Source organism: Amblyraja radiata, chromosome 7, assembly GCF_010909765.2.
Source record: "Amblyraja radiata isolate CabotCenter1 chromosome 7, sAmbRad1.1.pri, whole genome shotgun sequence".
In the NCBI taxonomy this organism is placed as follows: domain Eukaryota; kingdom Metazoa; phylum Chordata; class Chondrichthyes; order Rajiformes; family Rajidae; genus Amblyraja; species Amblyraja radiata.
The window spans coordinates 6,243,050-6,262,780 of record NC_045962.1 but is presented as its reverse complement, the minus strand read 5'-3'; the positions used below and the strand labels follow the sequence as shown (position 1 = coordinate 6,262,780).

Below are 19,731 nucleotides of genomic sequence, written 5' to 3'. Positions count from 1 at the left end.
CTCAAAATGGGTACACTTCTATCAGATCTCCCCTCAACCTCCGACAGTTCACAGAAAACAATCCAATTTTGTCCAACTTCTCCTTTGTAGCTAATACCCCGTATCCCAGCACCATCCTGGTAAACCTCTTTTGCACTCGCTTTATAGCCTTCATTGTGTAAAGTACTATCGACACAGAGACATTAAACTTCATAATAAGTACTTTAATTGGAATACATACAGAGACCATAGCAATAGGTACTGCAGGCTTGAAGTCTTAGGTAAACCTAAAACAGTATGACTGCTCGCATTCCACAAGATGACATAGTGGAAACCCGACATAGATTTTGGATCGGGTCAGCTACAGCAAAACCAGACATGGATCAAATCTGCAATAGTAATTGATCTACATTCCTATCCTTAGATAGACACAAAATGCTGGGGTAACTCAGCGGGTCAGGCAGCATCTCTGGCGAAAAATAACAGGTGATGTTTCGGGTCGAGACCCTTCTTCAGAAGATGGGTCTCCACCTGAAACATCACCTATTCCTTTTCTCAGGAGATGCTGTCTGACCCGCAGATTTACTCCATCTTTTTTGTGTCTATCTTCGGTTTAAGCCAGCATCTATCGTTTCTTCCTACCCGCCTCCATATGCTGCTTGTAATGGGACGGCCAGAGCAGCGCACAATACTCCAAATGTGGCCTAACCAAAATTCAGTATAGCTGCAATATGATTTTCTGACATTTATTCTTAATGCCCCATTCGATTAAGGCTTTCTTTACCACTCTATCATGTTGCTTCTTCCAAGTAGCAATATACTTGTGCCCCAAGGTCCCTTTGTACATCAATACTGTTAAGGATCCTGCCATTATTTGTATACTTCCACCTTATATTTGACCTCAAAAGTGCAACACCTCCCACTTTTGCCCAGACTATACTCCATCTGCCATTTCTCTGCCCATATCTTCAACTGATTTATAATCTACGTGCTTTCAAATAGTTTGGAAAAAGTTCAAATGAGGGGGAAAAAATCCCTTTATTTTCAGAAATAGATCTGTTCATTTGCAGTCGGCATAGGTTTTAATTGCCAGGTAGATTTATATTCAGACTGCAGTTTCACTACTCAGCTGGCAAACCAACCTATCCAAAGCTGATAGGGCCTTTAATTAATAGGACAATTTAAAAACTAATGACATTTGTAGTTATGGTATTATTCTTCAGTAACCATTTAAACAAATTTGGAAGAAGTGTCGTCAAAATTCAAAAATATAACTGAAGTGGGACTAAATCTAAACTCTGTATCAACATTGAATTGAACACAAATCTGTTTAGTGTTTGCATTAGTATAATATGCATGATATTAAAATGAATGCATGTTGCATTCAGACAGTTGTTGAAATCCTACTTTTAATATTGAAAGCCATATCTTACTTGTATCTTGAACAACTGGTTTGGGTATCTGGGTCTACAAGTCGTAAAGACTGCTTTGAATATGCATTGCACTTTCATACGCGGTGATGGCTTTTGACACATTTTGTTTGAGCATTGCACACGGAATGTATGCCTCGGAAATTTAGGTTGAGCGGTCAGGAAGTCCTCAAAGATTTTCCACCTGAATTCCCGATCAGTCCCACCAATATGCAATATCATTAACGTTTACATTCCCTCAAACTTGGGAACAAATTCATATTCAATTAAAACCCACAGTACTTCCATCGAGTTGAAAACCATCTGACTGGCGTATGAACTGTGCATTGCATCAATCTATTTGTCAGCTGTTCCAATAAATTCATCTTATTTCTTTTGCTTTGATTTGCTCATCTGTTTCTCTATATTTCCACCTTGTGCCTTTCCTTCCTCTCCTGCTTCCTGTCATCCAGGGAACTAAAATGTAGGATTGCGGATGAAGAGACTAAGAGGAGGTTTCTAACAAAGCAAGCCAAATTTAATGAAAGTCATTGTATTCTCTGTCTGGAGCCCTTCCAATTTTTGATGAACAGCAAGCGTCGATGTCTGGATTGTTCTTTGAACATCTGCAAAACGTGTAGCAAATTCAACAAAAAGACGTTCCGCTGGGTGTGTGATTCATGCCGGATAGCCAGGTGAGAAAAGCATGCAAACCAATCTTTCTTCTGCATGAGCATCGTGTTTATTTTCTTAACTCCAAGTTTTCCCTGCCTATATGTATGGAGGGTGTCAGGGGTTATGGGGAGAAGGCAGGAGAATGGGGTTGAGGGGGAGAGATAGATCAGCCACGATTGAATGGCGTAGACTTGATGGACCGAATGGCCTAATTTTGTTCCTATCGCTTCTGAGTTCCCAACTTTTTTCCACTGCCAATAACCCCAGTAAAGAGAAGCTTTCAAACTTTGAATGTGACAAAATTATTGTGCCAAATTGAAGTTAAACCAACAGGTAATATAACATGGGTCCCAGCCAGGCTCAGTTAAATCATTTGCAGAAATTAGCTGCTGGGAATTTGACTGCTTTTCCTATTGCATCTAAAATTCAGATTTTAATTTACAGCCTTTTGCAATGAGCTAAATTCCTGGAAATACATCTGGGGTAGAATCATTTTGATCAGGGATATACAGTAATGTACTGGTGCAAGATGAGAACACTTGAATCCATTCAGTTATGGGCACAAATAACTATTGCAAAAATTGCTTACTTTTTATTAGGTTACAAGTTGCCTTGATGGCAAAAGCAAAGAAAATTGAGGTCTGGTCTGGTAAACACAAGGGCAGTAATGTACACTTGTCAGATTATAATGAGGTGCTGTGTGGCACAATCAGAGAAGTAAACCCTGTGTAGGAAGGAACTGCTGATGCTGGTTTAATCCAAAGATAGACACAAAATCACAAAATGCTGGAGTAACTCAGCGGGTCAGTCAGCGTGTCTGGAGAAAGGGAATAGGTGACGTTTCGAGTCTGAAGAAGGGTCTCGACCCAAAATATCACCTAGTCCCTTTCTCCAGAGATTCTGTCTGACCTGCAGAGTTAAAGCCCTGTCCCACGGTACGAGTTCATTCCAAGAGTTCTCCCGAGTTTGCCCTGATTCGAACTAGGAGATTTACGGTAATGGCCACTCGTCGGTACTCGGGGCTCTCGTGGACATTTTTCAACGTTGAAAAATCTTCACGAGTCTTCCCGTGCTTACCTGCCGTTAGCGAGTCTTCCCGAGTACCTGCCGTTAGAGTTACGAACCGCTAAGAAACATCCCCGAGCTCCGACGTACCCGCTACATTCATTCTTTGTGCTTATCACAAGTTTGATTTTTTTTAAACTCGGTAGAGCTCTTGGAATGAACTTGTACCGTGGGACAGGGCTATTACTCCAGGTTTTTGTGTCTATCTGCATAAAAGTAATCCTGGTGCCTGATCGCCATCTTGTGGTAGGATGACAGTATGTTTATCTGTCAATGAAATAACATGCTGAGCTTCATTTCTTACTGGATGCATGCCACTGGATTCTGACCCAGATCTGTCAAGGACCGTGTGGTGGGTGTCTGTGCACCAGTCTCCCCTCGTTAAACAAAGGCATGCACAGGCGTCCTCCATGAGAGGAGAGTCATACTTGTTTCGAGTGACCGCCGATGATGATGACTGGATGCAAGCTTTTATGTTTCTATAACATTGTCCAGTGTACATTTTCCATTATTAATATTTATTTTTCTTGTATGCAATAACTGTCCATTGTTTTCTAAACGTTCTTATACCTCACAAATACTTTGTCCTGAATGTTGTTATAGTTCTCTTATTTTAATTTTATTTTTTTTAGTTTTTGAGATACAGCGTGGAAACAGGCCCTTTCGTCCCACCTGGGTCCGCACCGACCAGCAATCCCCGAACACCAGCACTTTAGGGACAATTTACAATTTTTACCGAAGCCAAATTAACCTATAAATCTGTACGTCTGTGGAGTGTGGGAGGAAAGTGGGGCACCTGGGAAAAAAACAATGTGGTCACAGGGAGAACGTACAAACTCTGTACAGACACACCCATAGTCAGGATCGAACCTGGGTCTCTGGCGCTGTATGACAGCAACTCTACCACTGTGCCACCGTGCCACCAGGTCTTCAGATCCATATTTCTTCTTCCCTGAGTGGGAAGAACTGTAAGGTTCTGTGCCTCTGTCAGACTATCTTCATGTTAAAAGCTGTGAGTCTGAAAGGGCCAAGCGTACGATTATTTAGGCAACATTCCTTTCATTCACCAAGAATTTCTCTCTTCCTCATTAAACTTTGTCAGAGAGTAATATAGCTGTACAGCACAGAAACTGGTTCTTCGGCCCAACTCATTGATGCTAACCAAAATACTTTCCTGAGCTAGTCTCATTGGCCTGCATTGGCCTAGATTCCTCAAAACCTTTCCTATCCGACTGCAGTCCGTTTGTCTTTTTTTTAATTTTTGTCTTGTTAAATGTATGTCTTGACTCTAGTTTTTATTTTTTATTTTTTAGCTGTGTGTATGTGGGGAGTGGGGGGGAAACCGTTTAATCTCCTACCTTTACGGGGACCCGACTTTTTCCCTGTCGGGTCTCCGATGTCGTTGCACTTAACATCGTGGAGCTGGCGGCGGCCTCCAACCGGAACCAACGTGAGGGCTCCAGTCACAGAGCCTGCGGACTCGCCATTGCGGAGCTGGCCGACTTCGGAGCGGAAAGAGCTGTGGTGGTGCGCGGCTGCGACCCGACTACGGAGCTTCGGAGGCTCCGGCCGCATGCCCTGTGGGCGTTAACATCGGGAGCTCGCAGGTCCCTGGTGGGAGACCACTTTTCGGAGCTCCCGCAACGGCAACTTCTCCCGCCGGAATCACGGGGTTTGAAGGATTCGGAACAGGGCCTAACATCGCCCGGCGCGGCTTAAATGGCCACGGGACTTACCATCGCTTGCTGGGGGCTTTGACATCGGGAGTCCCAGTCGCCTCGACGCTGCAGTTGGACTGCTGGACCGCGGGAGAAGAACAAAGGGAAAAGATAAGACTTTTGCCTTCCATCACAGTGAGGAGCTGTTGGAGATTCACTGTGATGGATGCTTGTGAAAACTGTGTTAAGTGTGGTCTTGTTTTTTTGTAATGTTAAGACTGTAGAAAATGCAATTTCATTCAAACCATGCTGTTTGAATGACAATAAAAGGCATTCTATTCTATTCCATCCATGAATCTGTCCAAATTTATTTAAAATTTTAAATTGTATGTGCCTATACCATTTCCTCCAGTAGCTCATTGCATATACCCATCATCATCTGTGTGAATATCTTGACCCATTCAATTCTTCCCTTTTACCCTTAAAAGTATGCCATTCAGTTTTAGATTCCCCTACTCTGCGTAAAGGACTATGCCCATTCACTTTATCTATTCCACTCATGATTCTATGAGCCTCTATAAGGTCACCTCTCAGCCTCCTTCATTCCATGGAGAACAGCCCCACAGCCCATCCAATCTCTCCGTATAAAGGGGCTGTCCCACTTGGGTGACCTAATCTGCGAGTTCTGGCGAGTTTACCCTTGATTCATACTCACAGCTTGGTTGACACGAGGTCATAGGAGGTTCTCGTAACTCTCCTTCATGCTAGAGAGTGGTCTCCGCGTACTCGAGGCCTCAGATAGGTCGCGGCGTTTTTTTCAATATGTTAAAAAATGCCCGCGAGAAAAAAAAGGTCGCCATGGAAAAAATCGTTACTTTTTTTACTCGTAGGTTTGGTCGTAGTAGGTAGACATGTTAGTCGTAGGTAATCGAGGGTAGTCGAAGGTAGTCAAAGGTAGTCGTAGATAGTCTTCATCATTATCTTTTTATACTGGCGGGTATTTTTCAACATGTTGAAAAATACACCGCGACCTAGCAGAGGCCTCCGCTACCCTCGAGCATGAAGGAGAGTTACAAAGACCTCCTAGGACCTCGTGTCGACCATGCTGCGAGTATGAGTCGAGGGCAAACTCGCCAGAACTCGCGGATTAGGTCGCCCAAGTGGGACAGCCCCTTAAGAAATCAGAGGGAAAATTGAACCAAGATTTGACGAGCCTGATGTTTATGGTAGTGCAGAGACAACTTGAGATGAAGGAAATAAAGTGAACTTAAATTTGACACCATAGGATTGAATCTGGCAAAAGAAGGAATTTTAAAATAAAATCTGCCACTTGGTTCTTGAGGAGACACGGTACTAGTGGGAGTAGGAATTGATAGTGCTGCATCTTGAGTGATACTACTGTACACACGGGTTTCAGCCAAAGGATAAACCTTCAGGTTCTAAATCCCAACTCTCGTTTTTTTTTTCAGGATTGTAAAGACTGCATCGCTGGACTGGTTTTACAACCATGTGAAATCGCGTTTCACAAACAATGGCAGCGCCGCGGTGATGCGTTCTTTGAACAAGAGAGATCAAAGTGTAGAAAAACATCCCGTTCAACATTTAGGTATGCTCTCGGTTCCTTCTATCTGCGATCATGTTACTCTCCAGAGGGTATAGATCGCTTGCCTTTGCGATAACTGGTTGGATAGGTTATGCCTTAAAGAAGCAAACAAGGAGGATCAGAACAGTGTTGAAGATAAACAAATTAAAGAATGGTGGTTATGATTAAATGATGCACAGCATGAAGTAGATGGATCATAAGTTTTCAATGATTGATTTATTCTTTTGAGATATGTTGAAGTGCTATGGTCTAAATATTCTAATGCTGGTTAATAGTTTCTGTGGCAATGCATTATCATCCATTTTGATCATGGTCCCATCACTGTTAGCCAGTACTTACTTACTTACTGCCTATTATGCCTCCTGGCATGTAGGGCAGCAACGAAGGTCCTCCACTCCTGTCTGTTCTGGGCTAGCTTCTGGACACAAGCCCAGATCAGGTCCATTGTTTTAGAAACATAGAAAATAGGTGCAGGAGGAGGCCATTCGGCCCTTCGAGCCAGCACCGCCATTCATTGTGATCATGGCTGATCGTCCCCAATCAATAACCCATGCCTGCCTTTTCCTCATATCCTTTGATTCCACTAGCCTCTGTTTTCATTTCCTCCACTACAGTTCGACGCCAGGTGGCTTTGGGTCTCCCTCTTTTCCTTTTCCCTTCCAGTGCAGGGTTATTCTTGGGATGCTGTCTGGTTCTACATTCACCCTAGCATCTATCGATAGCCCTGGAAGTCCATCACGCCCAGTAGTGTTGGTTCCTTCAGTTGCTGTTTCCGTTACATATGTGTTTTATGAGACGGGGTTTGTTAGCCCTGTGCTCAACCTCCAACCTGGAGGACCAGTGGATCGCTCTTCGTTTCGCCTCTACCCTTTGACCTGTCCAGCATGGGAGACTCTAACAGGAGATTAATCTCCCGCTGGCATAGCTCTAGGGGTCACTGAGACACACAAGCTCTCCGACCACCACAAGGTTGCAATCCAACGGGGTGACTGTAAGCCAGTAGCTCTGACTAAATGTTCAGCTTTAGTTTAGTTTATTATTGTCACATTCTCCATGGATTGTCACCTTGTCGTGATGGAGAAGCTTGTGTGGACCTGGGATCCTGAGAGCGATGCCGTCTGGAGCTATGCTCCTAGTAGGGCCACCCATTGCAGTAAGGTCGAGAGGGAGGTCCCTGACAAAGAGCAGTCCAACCAAGACCTCCACGGTGGAATAGGCGGAGGATGATGGCTGACCTTAGTGAAGCGTCACAACGGCTGGGAAGGCGGATGAAGGGCTGCAGCAGAAAAGGGTCTCCGGTCGTCTTGGACTCCAAACCACTGGATCCTGACCCAGATCTGTCAAGGACCGTGGGGTGGCTGTCCGTGCACAAGTCTCCCCACGTTAAACAAAGTCACGCACAGGCTTCCTCCATATAGGGAATAGCACCCTGGAGACACCCATGGTCAGCCATGAACGAAGGGGGCCTAAAAAAAAGATGTCACGTTTGCAAAGGTACAGTGAAAAGCTTGTATAGGAAGGAACTGCAGATGCTGGTTTAAACCGAAGATAGACACTAAAAGCTGGAATAACTCAGCGGGACAGACAGCATCTCTGGAGAAAAGGAATATCACATTTCGGTTTGAGACCCTTCCTCAGATAGGAGTCTGAAGAAGGGTCTTGACCCAAAACGTCACCTCTTTCTTTTCTCCAGAGATGCTGTCTGTTTTGGGCCCCGTATCTGAAGAAAGATGACACAAAATGCTAGAGTAACTCAGCGGGTCAGGCAGCATCTCTGGAGAGAAGGAATGGGTGACGCCTCGGGTCGAGACCCTTCCTCAGGCTCAGGAAGGATGTACAGCCATTGGAGAGGGTCCAGAGGAGGTTTATGTGCATTATCCTAGGGATGAGTGGGTTAACATATGATAAGCGTTCGACGGCTCTGGGCCTGTACTTGCTGGAGTTTCGAAGGATGAGGAGGGTCCCTCATTGAAACCTACCGAATAGTGAAAGGCCTGGATAGAGTGAATATGGAGAGGATGTTTCCACTAGTGGGAGAGTCTAGGACAAGAGGCCATAGCCTCAGAATAAAACGTTATATCATTACAAAGAAGATGAGGAGTCAAAGGGCGGCAAATCTGTGGATTTCATTGCCACACAAGACTGTGGAGGCCAAGTCAATGAATATCTTTAAGGCAGGGATTGATAGATTCTTGATTAGTGTGGGTGTCAGAGGTTATGAGGATCTTATCCCAAAGGTAGAAGGGAGAAAAGCGAATGGCCATGGTGACTAGCATCCTTGATGTTTCCTTCCTGATACGACAGAGCCTGGAGATGAACTAGATGGAAGGAAGTTACGAGCCTGTGATAGACTGGGTTGTGTTCACCACTTTCCGCAGTGCCATCAAGAGGATGCAAATAGTTTTTTGTGGAAGATTTTCAGAAATATCACTATAATATCTTGGACAATGTAAGTTGGTATTTGTTGAAGGTCTCAACTGGAGAAGCATTATTGAGGTCCAGTTTCACCTAACCTATGGCTGTTTATTTTTTTTATGAGTTTAGTTTAGAGATAGAGCGCAGAAACTGACCCTTCGGCCCATCGAGTCCACACTGACCAGTGATCCCCGCACACAGTGATCCACGCACAGTGATCCTACACACACGAGGGACAATTTGCTCATATACCAAGCCAATTAACCTTCAGACCTGTTCGTCTTTGGAGTGTGGGAGGAAACCGAAGCTCTCAGAGAAAACCCACACAGTCTCGGGAGAAACGTACAATCTCTGTACGGACAGCACCCGTAGTCGGGACCGAACCCGTGTCTCCGGCGCTGTAAGGCAGCAACTCTACCGCTGCGCCAGCGTGCCACCCCTCCGTGATTTATTTGTGTCTCTTCAGTGATTTAGAAGCTTTTGCCAGGCATTCACTGGGATACAATGGGACGCAGTTACTTGTAAAATTGAGAAAAATGATTGAAATGTTATCGTTAATGTCTGCGTCACCTCTTACAGATTCACACTGTGAAGAAGGTGAATACGACCAAGAATCCGACAGTTATTTACAGTGTGAGTAAATAAATATTTAATTGATCGTCCACTTTGCAGAAATCCGATGAGACCAATGTCCGACCCCTGTGTGTATCCAATGATGCTAACGATACAGCATCTGTCTGTTTGCCACCAGTAATCCTTGGCTGAGCCATCTGCCAATTGACATAAAACGTACCCCGTACAGAAGAGATAATTGCCAGTTTCGACCCCCTGCCATCATCCAAACAGGTAGTGCATCTCCAACTCCTCAGTGTAGCTCTCAAGCGAACTGTTGATTAGGATCACAGTTCATCGCAGAAAGGGAAAACAATAATACATTTGTCACATATGCCGAGGGACAGTGAAATTCATTGTTGTATCCAGTTCAGTACAAGTATCACCATACATAAGCATTTAGACACTCTGGTCAACATGAGGAGCACCTTCAGCAACAGACTGGTTCCATCAAGATGCAGTACAGAATGCCACAGGAAATCCTTTTCCAATGTGGCTATCAAACTGTTCAACTCCTCCCCCTCCTGTCGTGGGGCAGACTGACTACCCCCACCCCAATCTTTGCACATGCCCAATCCTTTCCACTCGTCACTTTAATTTCATGTTTCATGTATCTTGTGTTTCATGACTGTTGGCAGAACAATTTCCCTCCTGGGTTAAATAAAGTTCTATCGTATCGTATCCTATTAGATAAGCATCTCAGATGCAGTACAAGTGTATAGCAGTAGCATACTGAGACAATATACAGCGTCATTTTCAATTCACAGTTGCTATAAGTGTCGGGTTCTTAATCCGAGTGTAATTATGCTCCTAAAGTTTACCCCCCTTAGTCTAGTTCAGTAAGACACTGAGTCAAGCACTGGACCACTATATTTTTTGAACAAACAACGAATCCCCTATACGATACCTAACCACCGCGGGTTCGATCCTTGTCTCAGCCTGGCCAAGCCTTCAGCCTCGTGCAAGCAAACACTTCCAAAAGGTCACGCAGTCCCAAGCGCCCTTCCAGAAGATCGACAACGATCCTAGTGGGGGCTGCCTTTTATAGGTCAACGAACCCTGCGGGGCCGAACTACATAGGGGTGGCGCCCCTTACAAGCCAATCAGCACACATATCGATTACACCAAAGTATTATTGACAGTTCCTACCCAATTACAGAGAGTCCCAATACAATGTTTTGACAGAAGCTTCTGGAAAGTAGTCAGCTAACTGAATAATGCAACATTTACCCTGGCAGTACACACAATCCAGCCAGGGCTTCACACTTCAGCCAATCATCAAACAGCAGTATAACTGTCCTGCAACAATATTAACATTATTTACAATCCCTTTGAAATTATCCAATCAAGCCAATGCATGTAAACCTCTTGGAGTTTCTTTACAGAGTCCTCATACATTCTACCAATTGGGAGGAAATCTGGACCTCACCTTATCTGATATATCGATCTGGGTCCTAGACTTCATGGCACCAGCTCGCAGCTTGTGGCTTCTTACAGAAAAAGGCTAACAGGCCTTGTAGATGCATAAATCCTTTACTTTATTTTAACTGTTTTGGCCAGGATTTACATAACCATGAAGGCCTGTTGTCCTGCCGGTGTTGGGGTCGACCCGGCTAAACCTATCGGTTAGTGTCCTCCACAACTGTAGGCCGCGTGCGGTCCACGTGCTCGGCCCCTTGGAGCAGCGCCCAGTCCAGCCGAGCCCCAGGCTGCAACAGGGCCTCCTGCGGCCCACTCCAGCAACGTGGCAATAATTAATACACACCTATAGTTAATCTTAAGTATTTGTTACCAATCACTCCAGTGACATATAATGTCGAAGGTACGATCATTGTTATGATGTAAGTATGATTTCTTCCATAAATGCTCTGAGATAAGACATTTACGTAAGATATCAAGAATATACAGTGCAGAAATGAGCCAAAGAAATAAACGGTTTGAGGAACTCCACTGGGCAAACAGCACCTATGGTGGGAAATGAACAGACAACGTTTCGAAAAACCCCGAAAGGTCACCTATTCCATTTCTCCAGAGATGTTGTCTGACCCGCTGAGTTACTCCACCTTTTTGTATCTGTTTTGAAATTAAACCCTTCTTCAGAAAATTAAACAAAATCTTCGCGCGCCAACGGCCTGTCGCGTAACTGACGGCCAAAGTGGGACAGGCCCAAGACCCTGGCGCGACGCAACGTCTCACCTCCAACAGCAGCAGAAGCAGGCAAGCTCAGCCTGGGGCTCACGGCCGTTGCGGTCCGGATCCGCCCCCCACTTCTACTCCCAGAGCGGGGCCAAGAAAATTGAAGATAGACACAAAATGCTGGAGTAACTCAGCGGGACCGGCAGCATCTCTGGAGAGAAGCAATGGGTGACATTTCGGGTCAAGACCCTTCTTTCAGACTGAAGAAGAGTCGCGACCGGAACCATCATCCATTCCTTCTCTCCAGAGATGCTGCCAGACCCGCTGAGTTACTACAGCATTTTGTGTCCATCTTCAAATGGTGTCACGCGTTCCAGACAGCTGTGCGGACACATGAAATCGCGCGAGACCTTCGCAGGACCGTCGCGGCTCAACACGACCATGTGGTCACATAATTAGCATGCCAAGGACACACAAGTGGGACAGGGGCTTAACTTTGTCAGTGCCCTTATGTGCATACCTTGGGTAGGCAAGCAAAGAATTTCACTGACTTGTCACATGTGACAAAGTGTTCATTCATTCATTAATGCCACATTCAAACTTTCCCCTGTCTTGCCTCACCTAAATCTATAAGCATAACTCTCACTTTCTCCCCCATATTCTCACTGTATCTCAAAAATTCTGTCCATATTACTAATGTCTACTCCCTGCAGCTGTGAGCTCACATTCTCAGCAATTTGTGGATCAGTATTTTTGCCTAAATTCCCTATTGTATTTCCTGCTGACTCCTCGAATGACTCTCTGAAGGGCCTGTCCCACTGTGGCGACCTAATTTGCGAGTTTAGGAGAGTTTGTGCTGGCCGCAAACTTGCAGCATGGTCGACACGTGGTCCTAGGAGGTCACTGTAACTCTCCTTCATGCTCGAGAGGAGTTCCCGCCTCAGTTTGGTCGAGAAAAATTCTTCAACATGCTGAAAAATTTTCTGTGAGTAAAAATTGGTCGGCATGGAGAAAATCGATTCTTTTGAACTCGTAGTGCAGTGGCAGTGGGATCGCCATGTAGTTATAGGTAGTCGAGGTAGCCATAGGTAATCCCCTTTGCTGACCGGGCATTTTAATTGGCTCATTGGGGGAAAAAAGCCGTAACCACGAGTTTTCGGAACCAAGGAAAACAGACCGGTAATGTTAAAGCCCGCTAAACTCAACAGCTGTGTATCTCTGGCTTATTAAAAGTTGTCTTGCTTCTTAAAAGTGTTTCCACTCATTCTCCACCCTTCTCGCCCCCCTCTCAGCTCTTTTAAAGGACTTACCGTACACTGTGCCAGCCGTCTTTAACCTTCCTGTTCATTGCGGCTATCACTTTGGCTTTGCACCAATTTGTGAATTTCAGACAGCGCTCCCCTGCTTTCCTTGGCCCCTGCCTTTGTTGTGTGTGTGTGTGCGTGCGTGTGCGTGCATGTGTGTGTGTGCGTGTGTGTGCGTCCGTCTGTCCTTAATGCTGTTCACAAGTGAAAGTATTCTCTCTGCATCCTCTCATCAAAACCGGTCATCATTTTAAAGATATAATGAAATTCTCAAAGAAAATGACACAATCGAATCATCACTTCTTGGCACATACACCCTCACCTTTCCGCTACTGTCCATATACACCTGACAATAAACTAAAGTAATACTAAACTTTAAGAAAAGTTCTCTCACCCTCTTGAGTTCCATTATATCCTTTCTATAATGTGGGGGTCAAAATTGTACACAGTACTTGGTAGTCTGGCGAGATGACCTCTACCGCACTAGGACCAGTCGCCAGCTCTTGGACACCTCCTCCTATTTATCCTTCGACCATGATTCCGCAGATGAGCACCAGGCCATAATCTCTTAGACCATTTCTGAGGCCCTCCACAGCTTCCAACCCTATTGTTTCCCAGCCCCGCACAGCCTGGTTTTACCCTCTCCCCACAATCCATAAACACAATGACCTGGCAGATCCATTGTTTCTGCCTGCTCTGACCACCTGAAATCATTTTCATGGACCTCAACTCCAACTTATCCCCCCTGGTACATTTGCTCCTGACCTATGTCCAAGGCACCTCGTATGCCCTTTTGGGTCTCGACCCGAAACGTCACCTATTCCTTTTCTCCAGAGATGCTGTCTGACCCGCTGAGTTACTCCAGCTTTTTGGGTCATATCTTCGGTTTAGGCAAGGCAAGGCAACTTTATTTATGTAGCACATTTCATACACGAGGCAGACTCAAAGTGCTTCACATAAAAACATGTCATACAATAAAATGAAATAATAAAATGAAATAAAATAGAAGAACTAAAAGAAAAGAAAAGCAAAATTAAAAATGCATTATAAAAAAAGTGCAAAAGTTAAAAGTGCAATGTAGTTAAGATTTAGCTGAAAGCTAAAGTAAACATAAAAGTTTTCAGTCTTGTTTTAAAAGTGGTCAAAGTTGAGGCAAGTCTTAAATCTTCAGGAAGTTTATTCCAGCTATTTGTTGCCTAGTAACTAAATCCTGCTTTCCCATGTTTTGTATTTACTCTGGGAATCACTAACAGATTGGTTTCAGAAGATCTTAGCGGTCTAGAAGGCTTATATAGTGGAAGCATGTCAGTGATATACTTTGGTCCTAAACCATGTAGTGATTTATAGGTGAGCAGCAGGAGTTTAAACCAGCATCTTCAGTTCCTTCCTAGTATGCCCTAAGCAAGATTCAATGCTTACTACTTTTCAATTCTATTCCTCCAAAACTATATACTCAAGCACAGTTTGCTTTTTAATGGCCCTGCTAACCTGTGGCATTGCTGTTAGTCACAGTCATACAGCACAGAAACAAAACCTTCGGCCCGGCTTGCCCATGCCCACCAAGGTGCCCCTTCTACATTAGTCCCACCCACTTGCATTTAGCCCATATCCCTCTAAACCTTTCCTATCAATGTAATAAAAGACTTTTAAATGTTGTCATAGTTTATGCCTCAATCATCTCCTCTGGCAGCTCATTCCATATTACCAACAAGTTCAAGTTCAAGTTCAAGTGAGTTTATTGTCATGTGTCCCTGTATAGGACAATGAAATTCTTGCTTTGCTTAAGCACACAGAAAATAGTAGGCATTTACTACAAAACAGATAAATGTGTCCATATACCATGATATAAATATATACACACATGAATAAATAAACTGGTAAAGTGCAAATAACAGAAAGTGGTTATTAATAATTAGAGTTTGTCCGAGCCAGGTTTAATAGCCTGATGGCTGTGGGGAAGTAGCTATTCCTGAGCCTGGTTGTTGCAGTCTTCACCCTTTGTCTTTGTGAATCCCACAGATTCACCACCCTCTAATCAAAGAAATTCCTCATCATATTTCTAAAGGTATGTCCTTTTATTCTGAGGCTATGGCCTCAGGTCCTAGACTCTCCCACTAGTGGAAACATCCTCTCCACATCCACTCTATCCAGGCCTTTCACTGTTCGGTACGTTTCAATGCGGTCTCCCTCAATCTTCTAAACTCCAGCGAGTACAGGCCCAGTGCCGTCAAACGCTCATCATATGTTAACCCAATCATTCCTGGGATCATTCTCGTAAACCTCCTCTGGGCCCTCTCCAGCACATCCATCCTCAGATATGGGGCACAAAATTGCTCACAATACTCTGGATGTGGTCTGACCAGGGCCTTATAAAACCTCAGCCTTACATCCCTGTTTTTTTGTATTCTCAAAATATATATTATCATTGCATTCACCTTCCTTACTACCGATTCAACTTGCAAATTAACCTTTTGGGAATCCTGCACCAGCAATCCCAATCCCTTTGCACCTCTAATTTCTGAATTCTCTCCACATTTTGAAAATAATCTGTGCCTTTATTCCTACTACCAAAATGCCTGTCTCCACACTGTGCTATGCTATATTCCTTCTGCCACTTCTCAGCCCACTCTCCCAATCTGTCCAAGTACTTCTGCAGAGTCCCTGCTTTCTCTATCTTACCTGCCCCTCCGCCTATCTCCATATTGTCTGCAAAGTTGGCCACAAAGCTAACAATTCCCACAACTAAATCATTAATATACAACGTGAGGAGTAGCAGCCCCAGCACCGACCGCTGCGGAACTCCACTAGTCACTGGCAGCCAAGCAGAAAAAGCCCCCTTTACTGCCACTCTTTGTCTTCTGCCACCTAGCCTACCTGCTATCAATGCTAGTACCTGCCCTTTGATACCATGGGCTCTCATCTTCTTCAGCAGCCTCACCTGCGGCACATTAGCAAAGGTCTTCTGTAAATCACGTCTACCTCGATAAGATCACCTCTCATCTCCCTATGCTCCATGGATTGCAGTCCTAGCATGCCCAAACTCTCCCTTCTTGCCTTCTTGACCATCTTATCTATCTGTGACACCATTTGCAATCAAAGATGTACCTGCACTCCCAGATACAACACTCCCCAGAGCACTGCTATTTACTGTGAATGTCCTACGCTTGTAAGACTTACCAAAATGCAATATCTTACATTAAACAGCTGCATTAAAACTCCATTAATCATTCTTCTGCCCACTTGCCCAACTGATCAAGATCCGGCTGTAACCTTCGTTGACAATCTTCACTATCTACAATGCCACCCATTGTAATTTCATCTGTAACCTTACTAATTCTGTCTTCTACATTCATATCCAATGTGATCTAACCTTTCAAATCTAACCTTTCAAAGCAGCCTACAATGCAGAACCATGTCAAATGCCTTGCTGAAATCCATATTGACAATGTCTACAACTGTTCCTCCATCAGCTTTTTGGTTACATCTTCAGAAAACTCAATCAGAATCGGGACACGATCTCCCATGTACAAAAACATGCCAACTATCCCCAATCAGCCTTTGTCTATCTAAATGCATAAATATCTTATCCCTCAGAATACTCTCGAGTAACCACAGATGTTAGATTCACTGGCCTATAGTTTGCAGGCATTTTTTTGCAGCCCTTCTTAAATACTGTACAAGCAAAACATTTGCCACCCTCTAGTCTTCCGGCACCTCACCAGCTTTTAATAATGACTCAAATCTTTGCAAGGGCTCCAGCAATTTCTTCTGCAGCTCCCCACAGTGTCCTCGGATATGTCTGTTCAGGCCTGCGGGATTTGTCTACCTTCATAAGCGTTAGGACATTCAGCACCTCCTTGACCGAAATACTGACTGCCCTCAAGACACTTCCATTGACTGCCCCAAGTTGTTTTTCTTCACGGTAAAAACAGAGAAATACTCATTGAGGACCTTGCCCATCTCCTGTGGCTCCATACAAAGATGGCCGCTTTGATTGCTCTCTCTCCCTTAATGTATTTACAAATTCTCTTGGATTATCCTACATGTTATCTGCCAAAGCTCTCTACTGCCATCCTTTTCCCCTCACGATTTCCTTCATTATTGGGCTCCTCAGTTCCTGGAGCGAGGATACCATGGAATCTCCTCCTGGGATACAATTGCTCCCAGTTGCCCATACCTGTCCCATGCCTCCTTCTCTTTCTTGACCAGTCTCAATTTCTCTCATCATCAAAGCTTCTTTACGCCCACCTGCCTTGCCCTTCACACTAACAGGAACATGCATGCCCTGAACTATAATCACAACATTTTTAAAAGCAATCCACTCTTTTGCTCCAAACACTTTGAACGAGTTCCTGCTCAATACCATCAATGTTGGCTTGGCCTCAATTTCGAAATGTACTGTAACAGGCAGGCCCGCCCTGTCTTTTTCCATAAGTATCCTAAAGCTAATAGAACAGTGGTTGCTGGTCTCAAAATGGCATGTCCATGAACAGTTCAGCTACCTGCCCCTCCCAATTTCCTAGGAGTTCAGTTTAGTTTATTGTGACATGTACCGAGGTACAGGGACAGTTTCTTCCCAGCTGTTATCAGGCAACTGAATCATCATACCACAACCAGAGAGCAGTGCTGAACTACTATCTACCTCATTGGTGACCCTCAGACTATCCTTGATCGGACTTTGCTGGTTTTACCTTGCACTAAACGTTATCCTCTAATGTATCTATACACTGTAAATGGATCGATTGTAATTGTCGAAAGTATTGTCTTTCTGCTGATTGGATAGCATGCAACAAAAGCTTTTCACTGTACCTTGGTACACGTGACAATAAACTAAACTGCCACTGTGAGCTCCTGGTACTCTATCAGCTCCATGGTCTACCATCAAAAGGTGCCTGCTTCATTTGCTGTCCAATAGAGTCAATTGGGGGTGTCCAGAACCAGGGACCACAGTTTAAGAATAAGGAGTAGGCCATTTAGAACGGAGATGAGATATAGAAACATAGAAAATAGTTGCTAGAGGAAGCCATTCGGCCCTTCGAACCAGCACCGCCATTCATTGTGATCATAGCTGATTGTCCACAATCAATAACCCGTGCCTGCCTTCTCCCCATATCCCTTGGTTCCACTAGTCCCTCGAGTTCTATCTAACTCTCTCTTAAATCCATCCAGTGATTTGGCCTCCACTGCCCTCTGTGGCAGGGAATCCCACAAATTCACAACTCTCTGGGTGAAAACATTTTTTCTCACCTCAGTCTTAAATGACCTCCCCTTTATTCTAAGACTGTGGCCCCTGGTTCTGGACTCGCCCAACATTGGGACCATTTTTCCTGCATCTAGCTTGTCCAGTCCTTTTTTAATTTTATATGTTTCTATCAGATCCCCCGCATCCTTCTAAACTCCAGTGAATACAAGCCTAGTCTTTTCAATCTTTCCTCATATGACAGTCCTGCCATCCCAGGGATCAATCTCGTGAACCTACGCTGCACTGCCTCAATCACAAGGATGTTCTTCCTCAAATTAGGAGACCAAAACTGTGCACAATACTCCAGATGTGGTCTTACCAGCACCCTATACAACTGCAGAAGAACCTCTTTACTCCTATACTGAAATCCTCTTGTTATGAATAACATTTTCATCCAGAGAGTTGTGAATCTGTGGAATTCTCTGCCTCTGGAGGCAGTGGAGGCCAATTCTCTGGATGCCTTCAAGAGAGAGTAAGATAGAGCTCTTAAAGATAGCGGAGTCAAGGGATATGGAGAAAAGGGAGGAAAGGGGTACTGATTGTGGATGATCAGCCATGATCACAGTGAATAGTGGTGTTGGCTTGAAGAGATGAATGGCCTACTCCTCACCTATAGTCTATTGTCTATTGTCGAAAATTTCTGCTCAATTAAAAGGTTCCCCTTTGCTAACGAAAGGAGCAGAAGTTGCTTTAATTGCTTGCGTTCACCAATTAATCACGGACTTTGTTACTTCCAGCTTGTGTCAATCGGTCATATTGAATCCTGTGGCATGGGCCAAGAATGTATTTTCTGATTTACTGTGCGTGTCAGTGGAAGTTTACCGTGCTATTAAACCATAAGTGAAATTGATCTTCAATATTCTTCTTCTGAAGTGCACAACACTAGGTGATCCTCGAATACACGGCTTTGTAAGGTGTCAGTCTCACAATCAGAATGACATTTGCAGAATGACATTATTGATGGGGTTTTCTCTTCTGTTTTTCTACCTTCAGGTGGATACAATCCTCAGATGATGACAGAAGTTATTGTAGAGGATGAAGATACCTTAGATTATCCAGAGGACCTTCACTATAGAATGGTTTGCTTTTGAAAATGTCACCATTATCTACAATAAGATGTTACTTTTGACATTGAACATTTGTGTTATAATGGCGTCTTTAATTACTCTGATTACATTAATTACCAAAGAGATTGGCCAACAATCACCAAGTTCAAGATAAACAAATAAATACAAAAGATAGACACAAAATGTAGCAATGTTACAACATTTTGAGATTTTAAAAATCAAGTCTGTAATTTATCCCATCAGATAAAGCATAAAAAGAAGTTTAATTTGACACCTAATTCACTTTCATATCTTCAGTATTAAAAATGTTATGGCCATTTTCATACTCAGAAATTAGCATCTTGTTCCCTATTGCTTTTCCATTGACTTAACTCACAAGCTGTGATCGAGGACAGTCAAAGCCCATAACGTTCTTAAAAATGAAGAGAACTGAAAGAAATGTTCAGTTATTATAGATTGAAGCATTCTGAAACAAATATGAAACAATTCTACTTAGATGACTTGAAATAAAGCATATAATTAGTTAGTTACTTAATTGTAGCTAATTACAAAATTCAATTACTAGA

At 43.9% G+C, this 19,731-nt stretch overlaps 1 protein-coding gene across 8 annotated transcripts in view; it reads left to right on the top strand.

The window, feature by feature from the left end:
- Positions 1-19,731, top strand: part of mlph (melanophilin) — a 144,860-nt gene that overhangs the window by 76,101 nt on the left and 49,028 nt on the right. For 7 of the 8 annotated variants that reach the window (XM_033023624.1, XM_033023622.1, XM_033023619.1 and 4 more), the window contains exons 3-6: positions 1,862-2,083; positions 6,256-6,392; positions 9,384-9,437; positions 19,092-19,177. In XM_033023624.1, coding sequence (XP_032879515.1) covers positions 1,862-2,083; positions 6,256-6,392; positions 9,384-9,437; positions 19,092-19,177 — 499 coding nt within the window. The remainder of the gene's footprint in view (positions 1-1,861; positions 2,084-6,255; positions 6,393-9,383; positions 9,438-19,091; positions 19,178-19,731) is intronic. The other variant, XM_033023625.1, reaches the window with a different exon arrangement.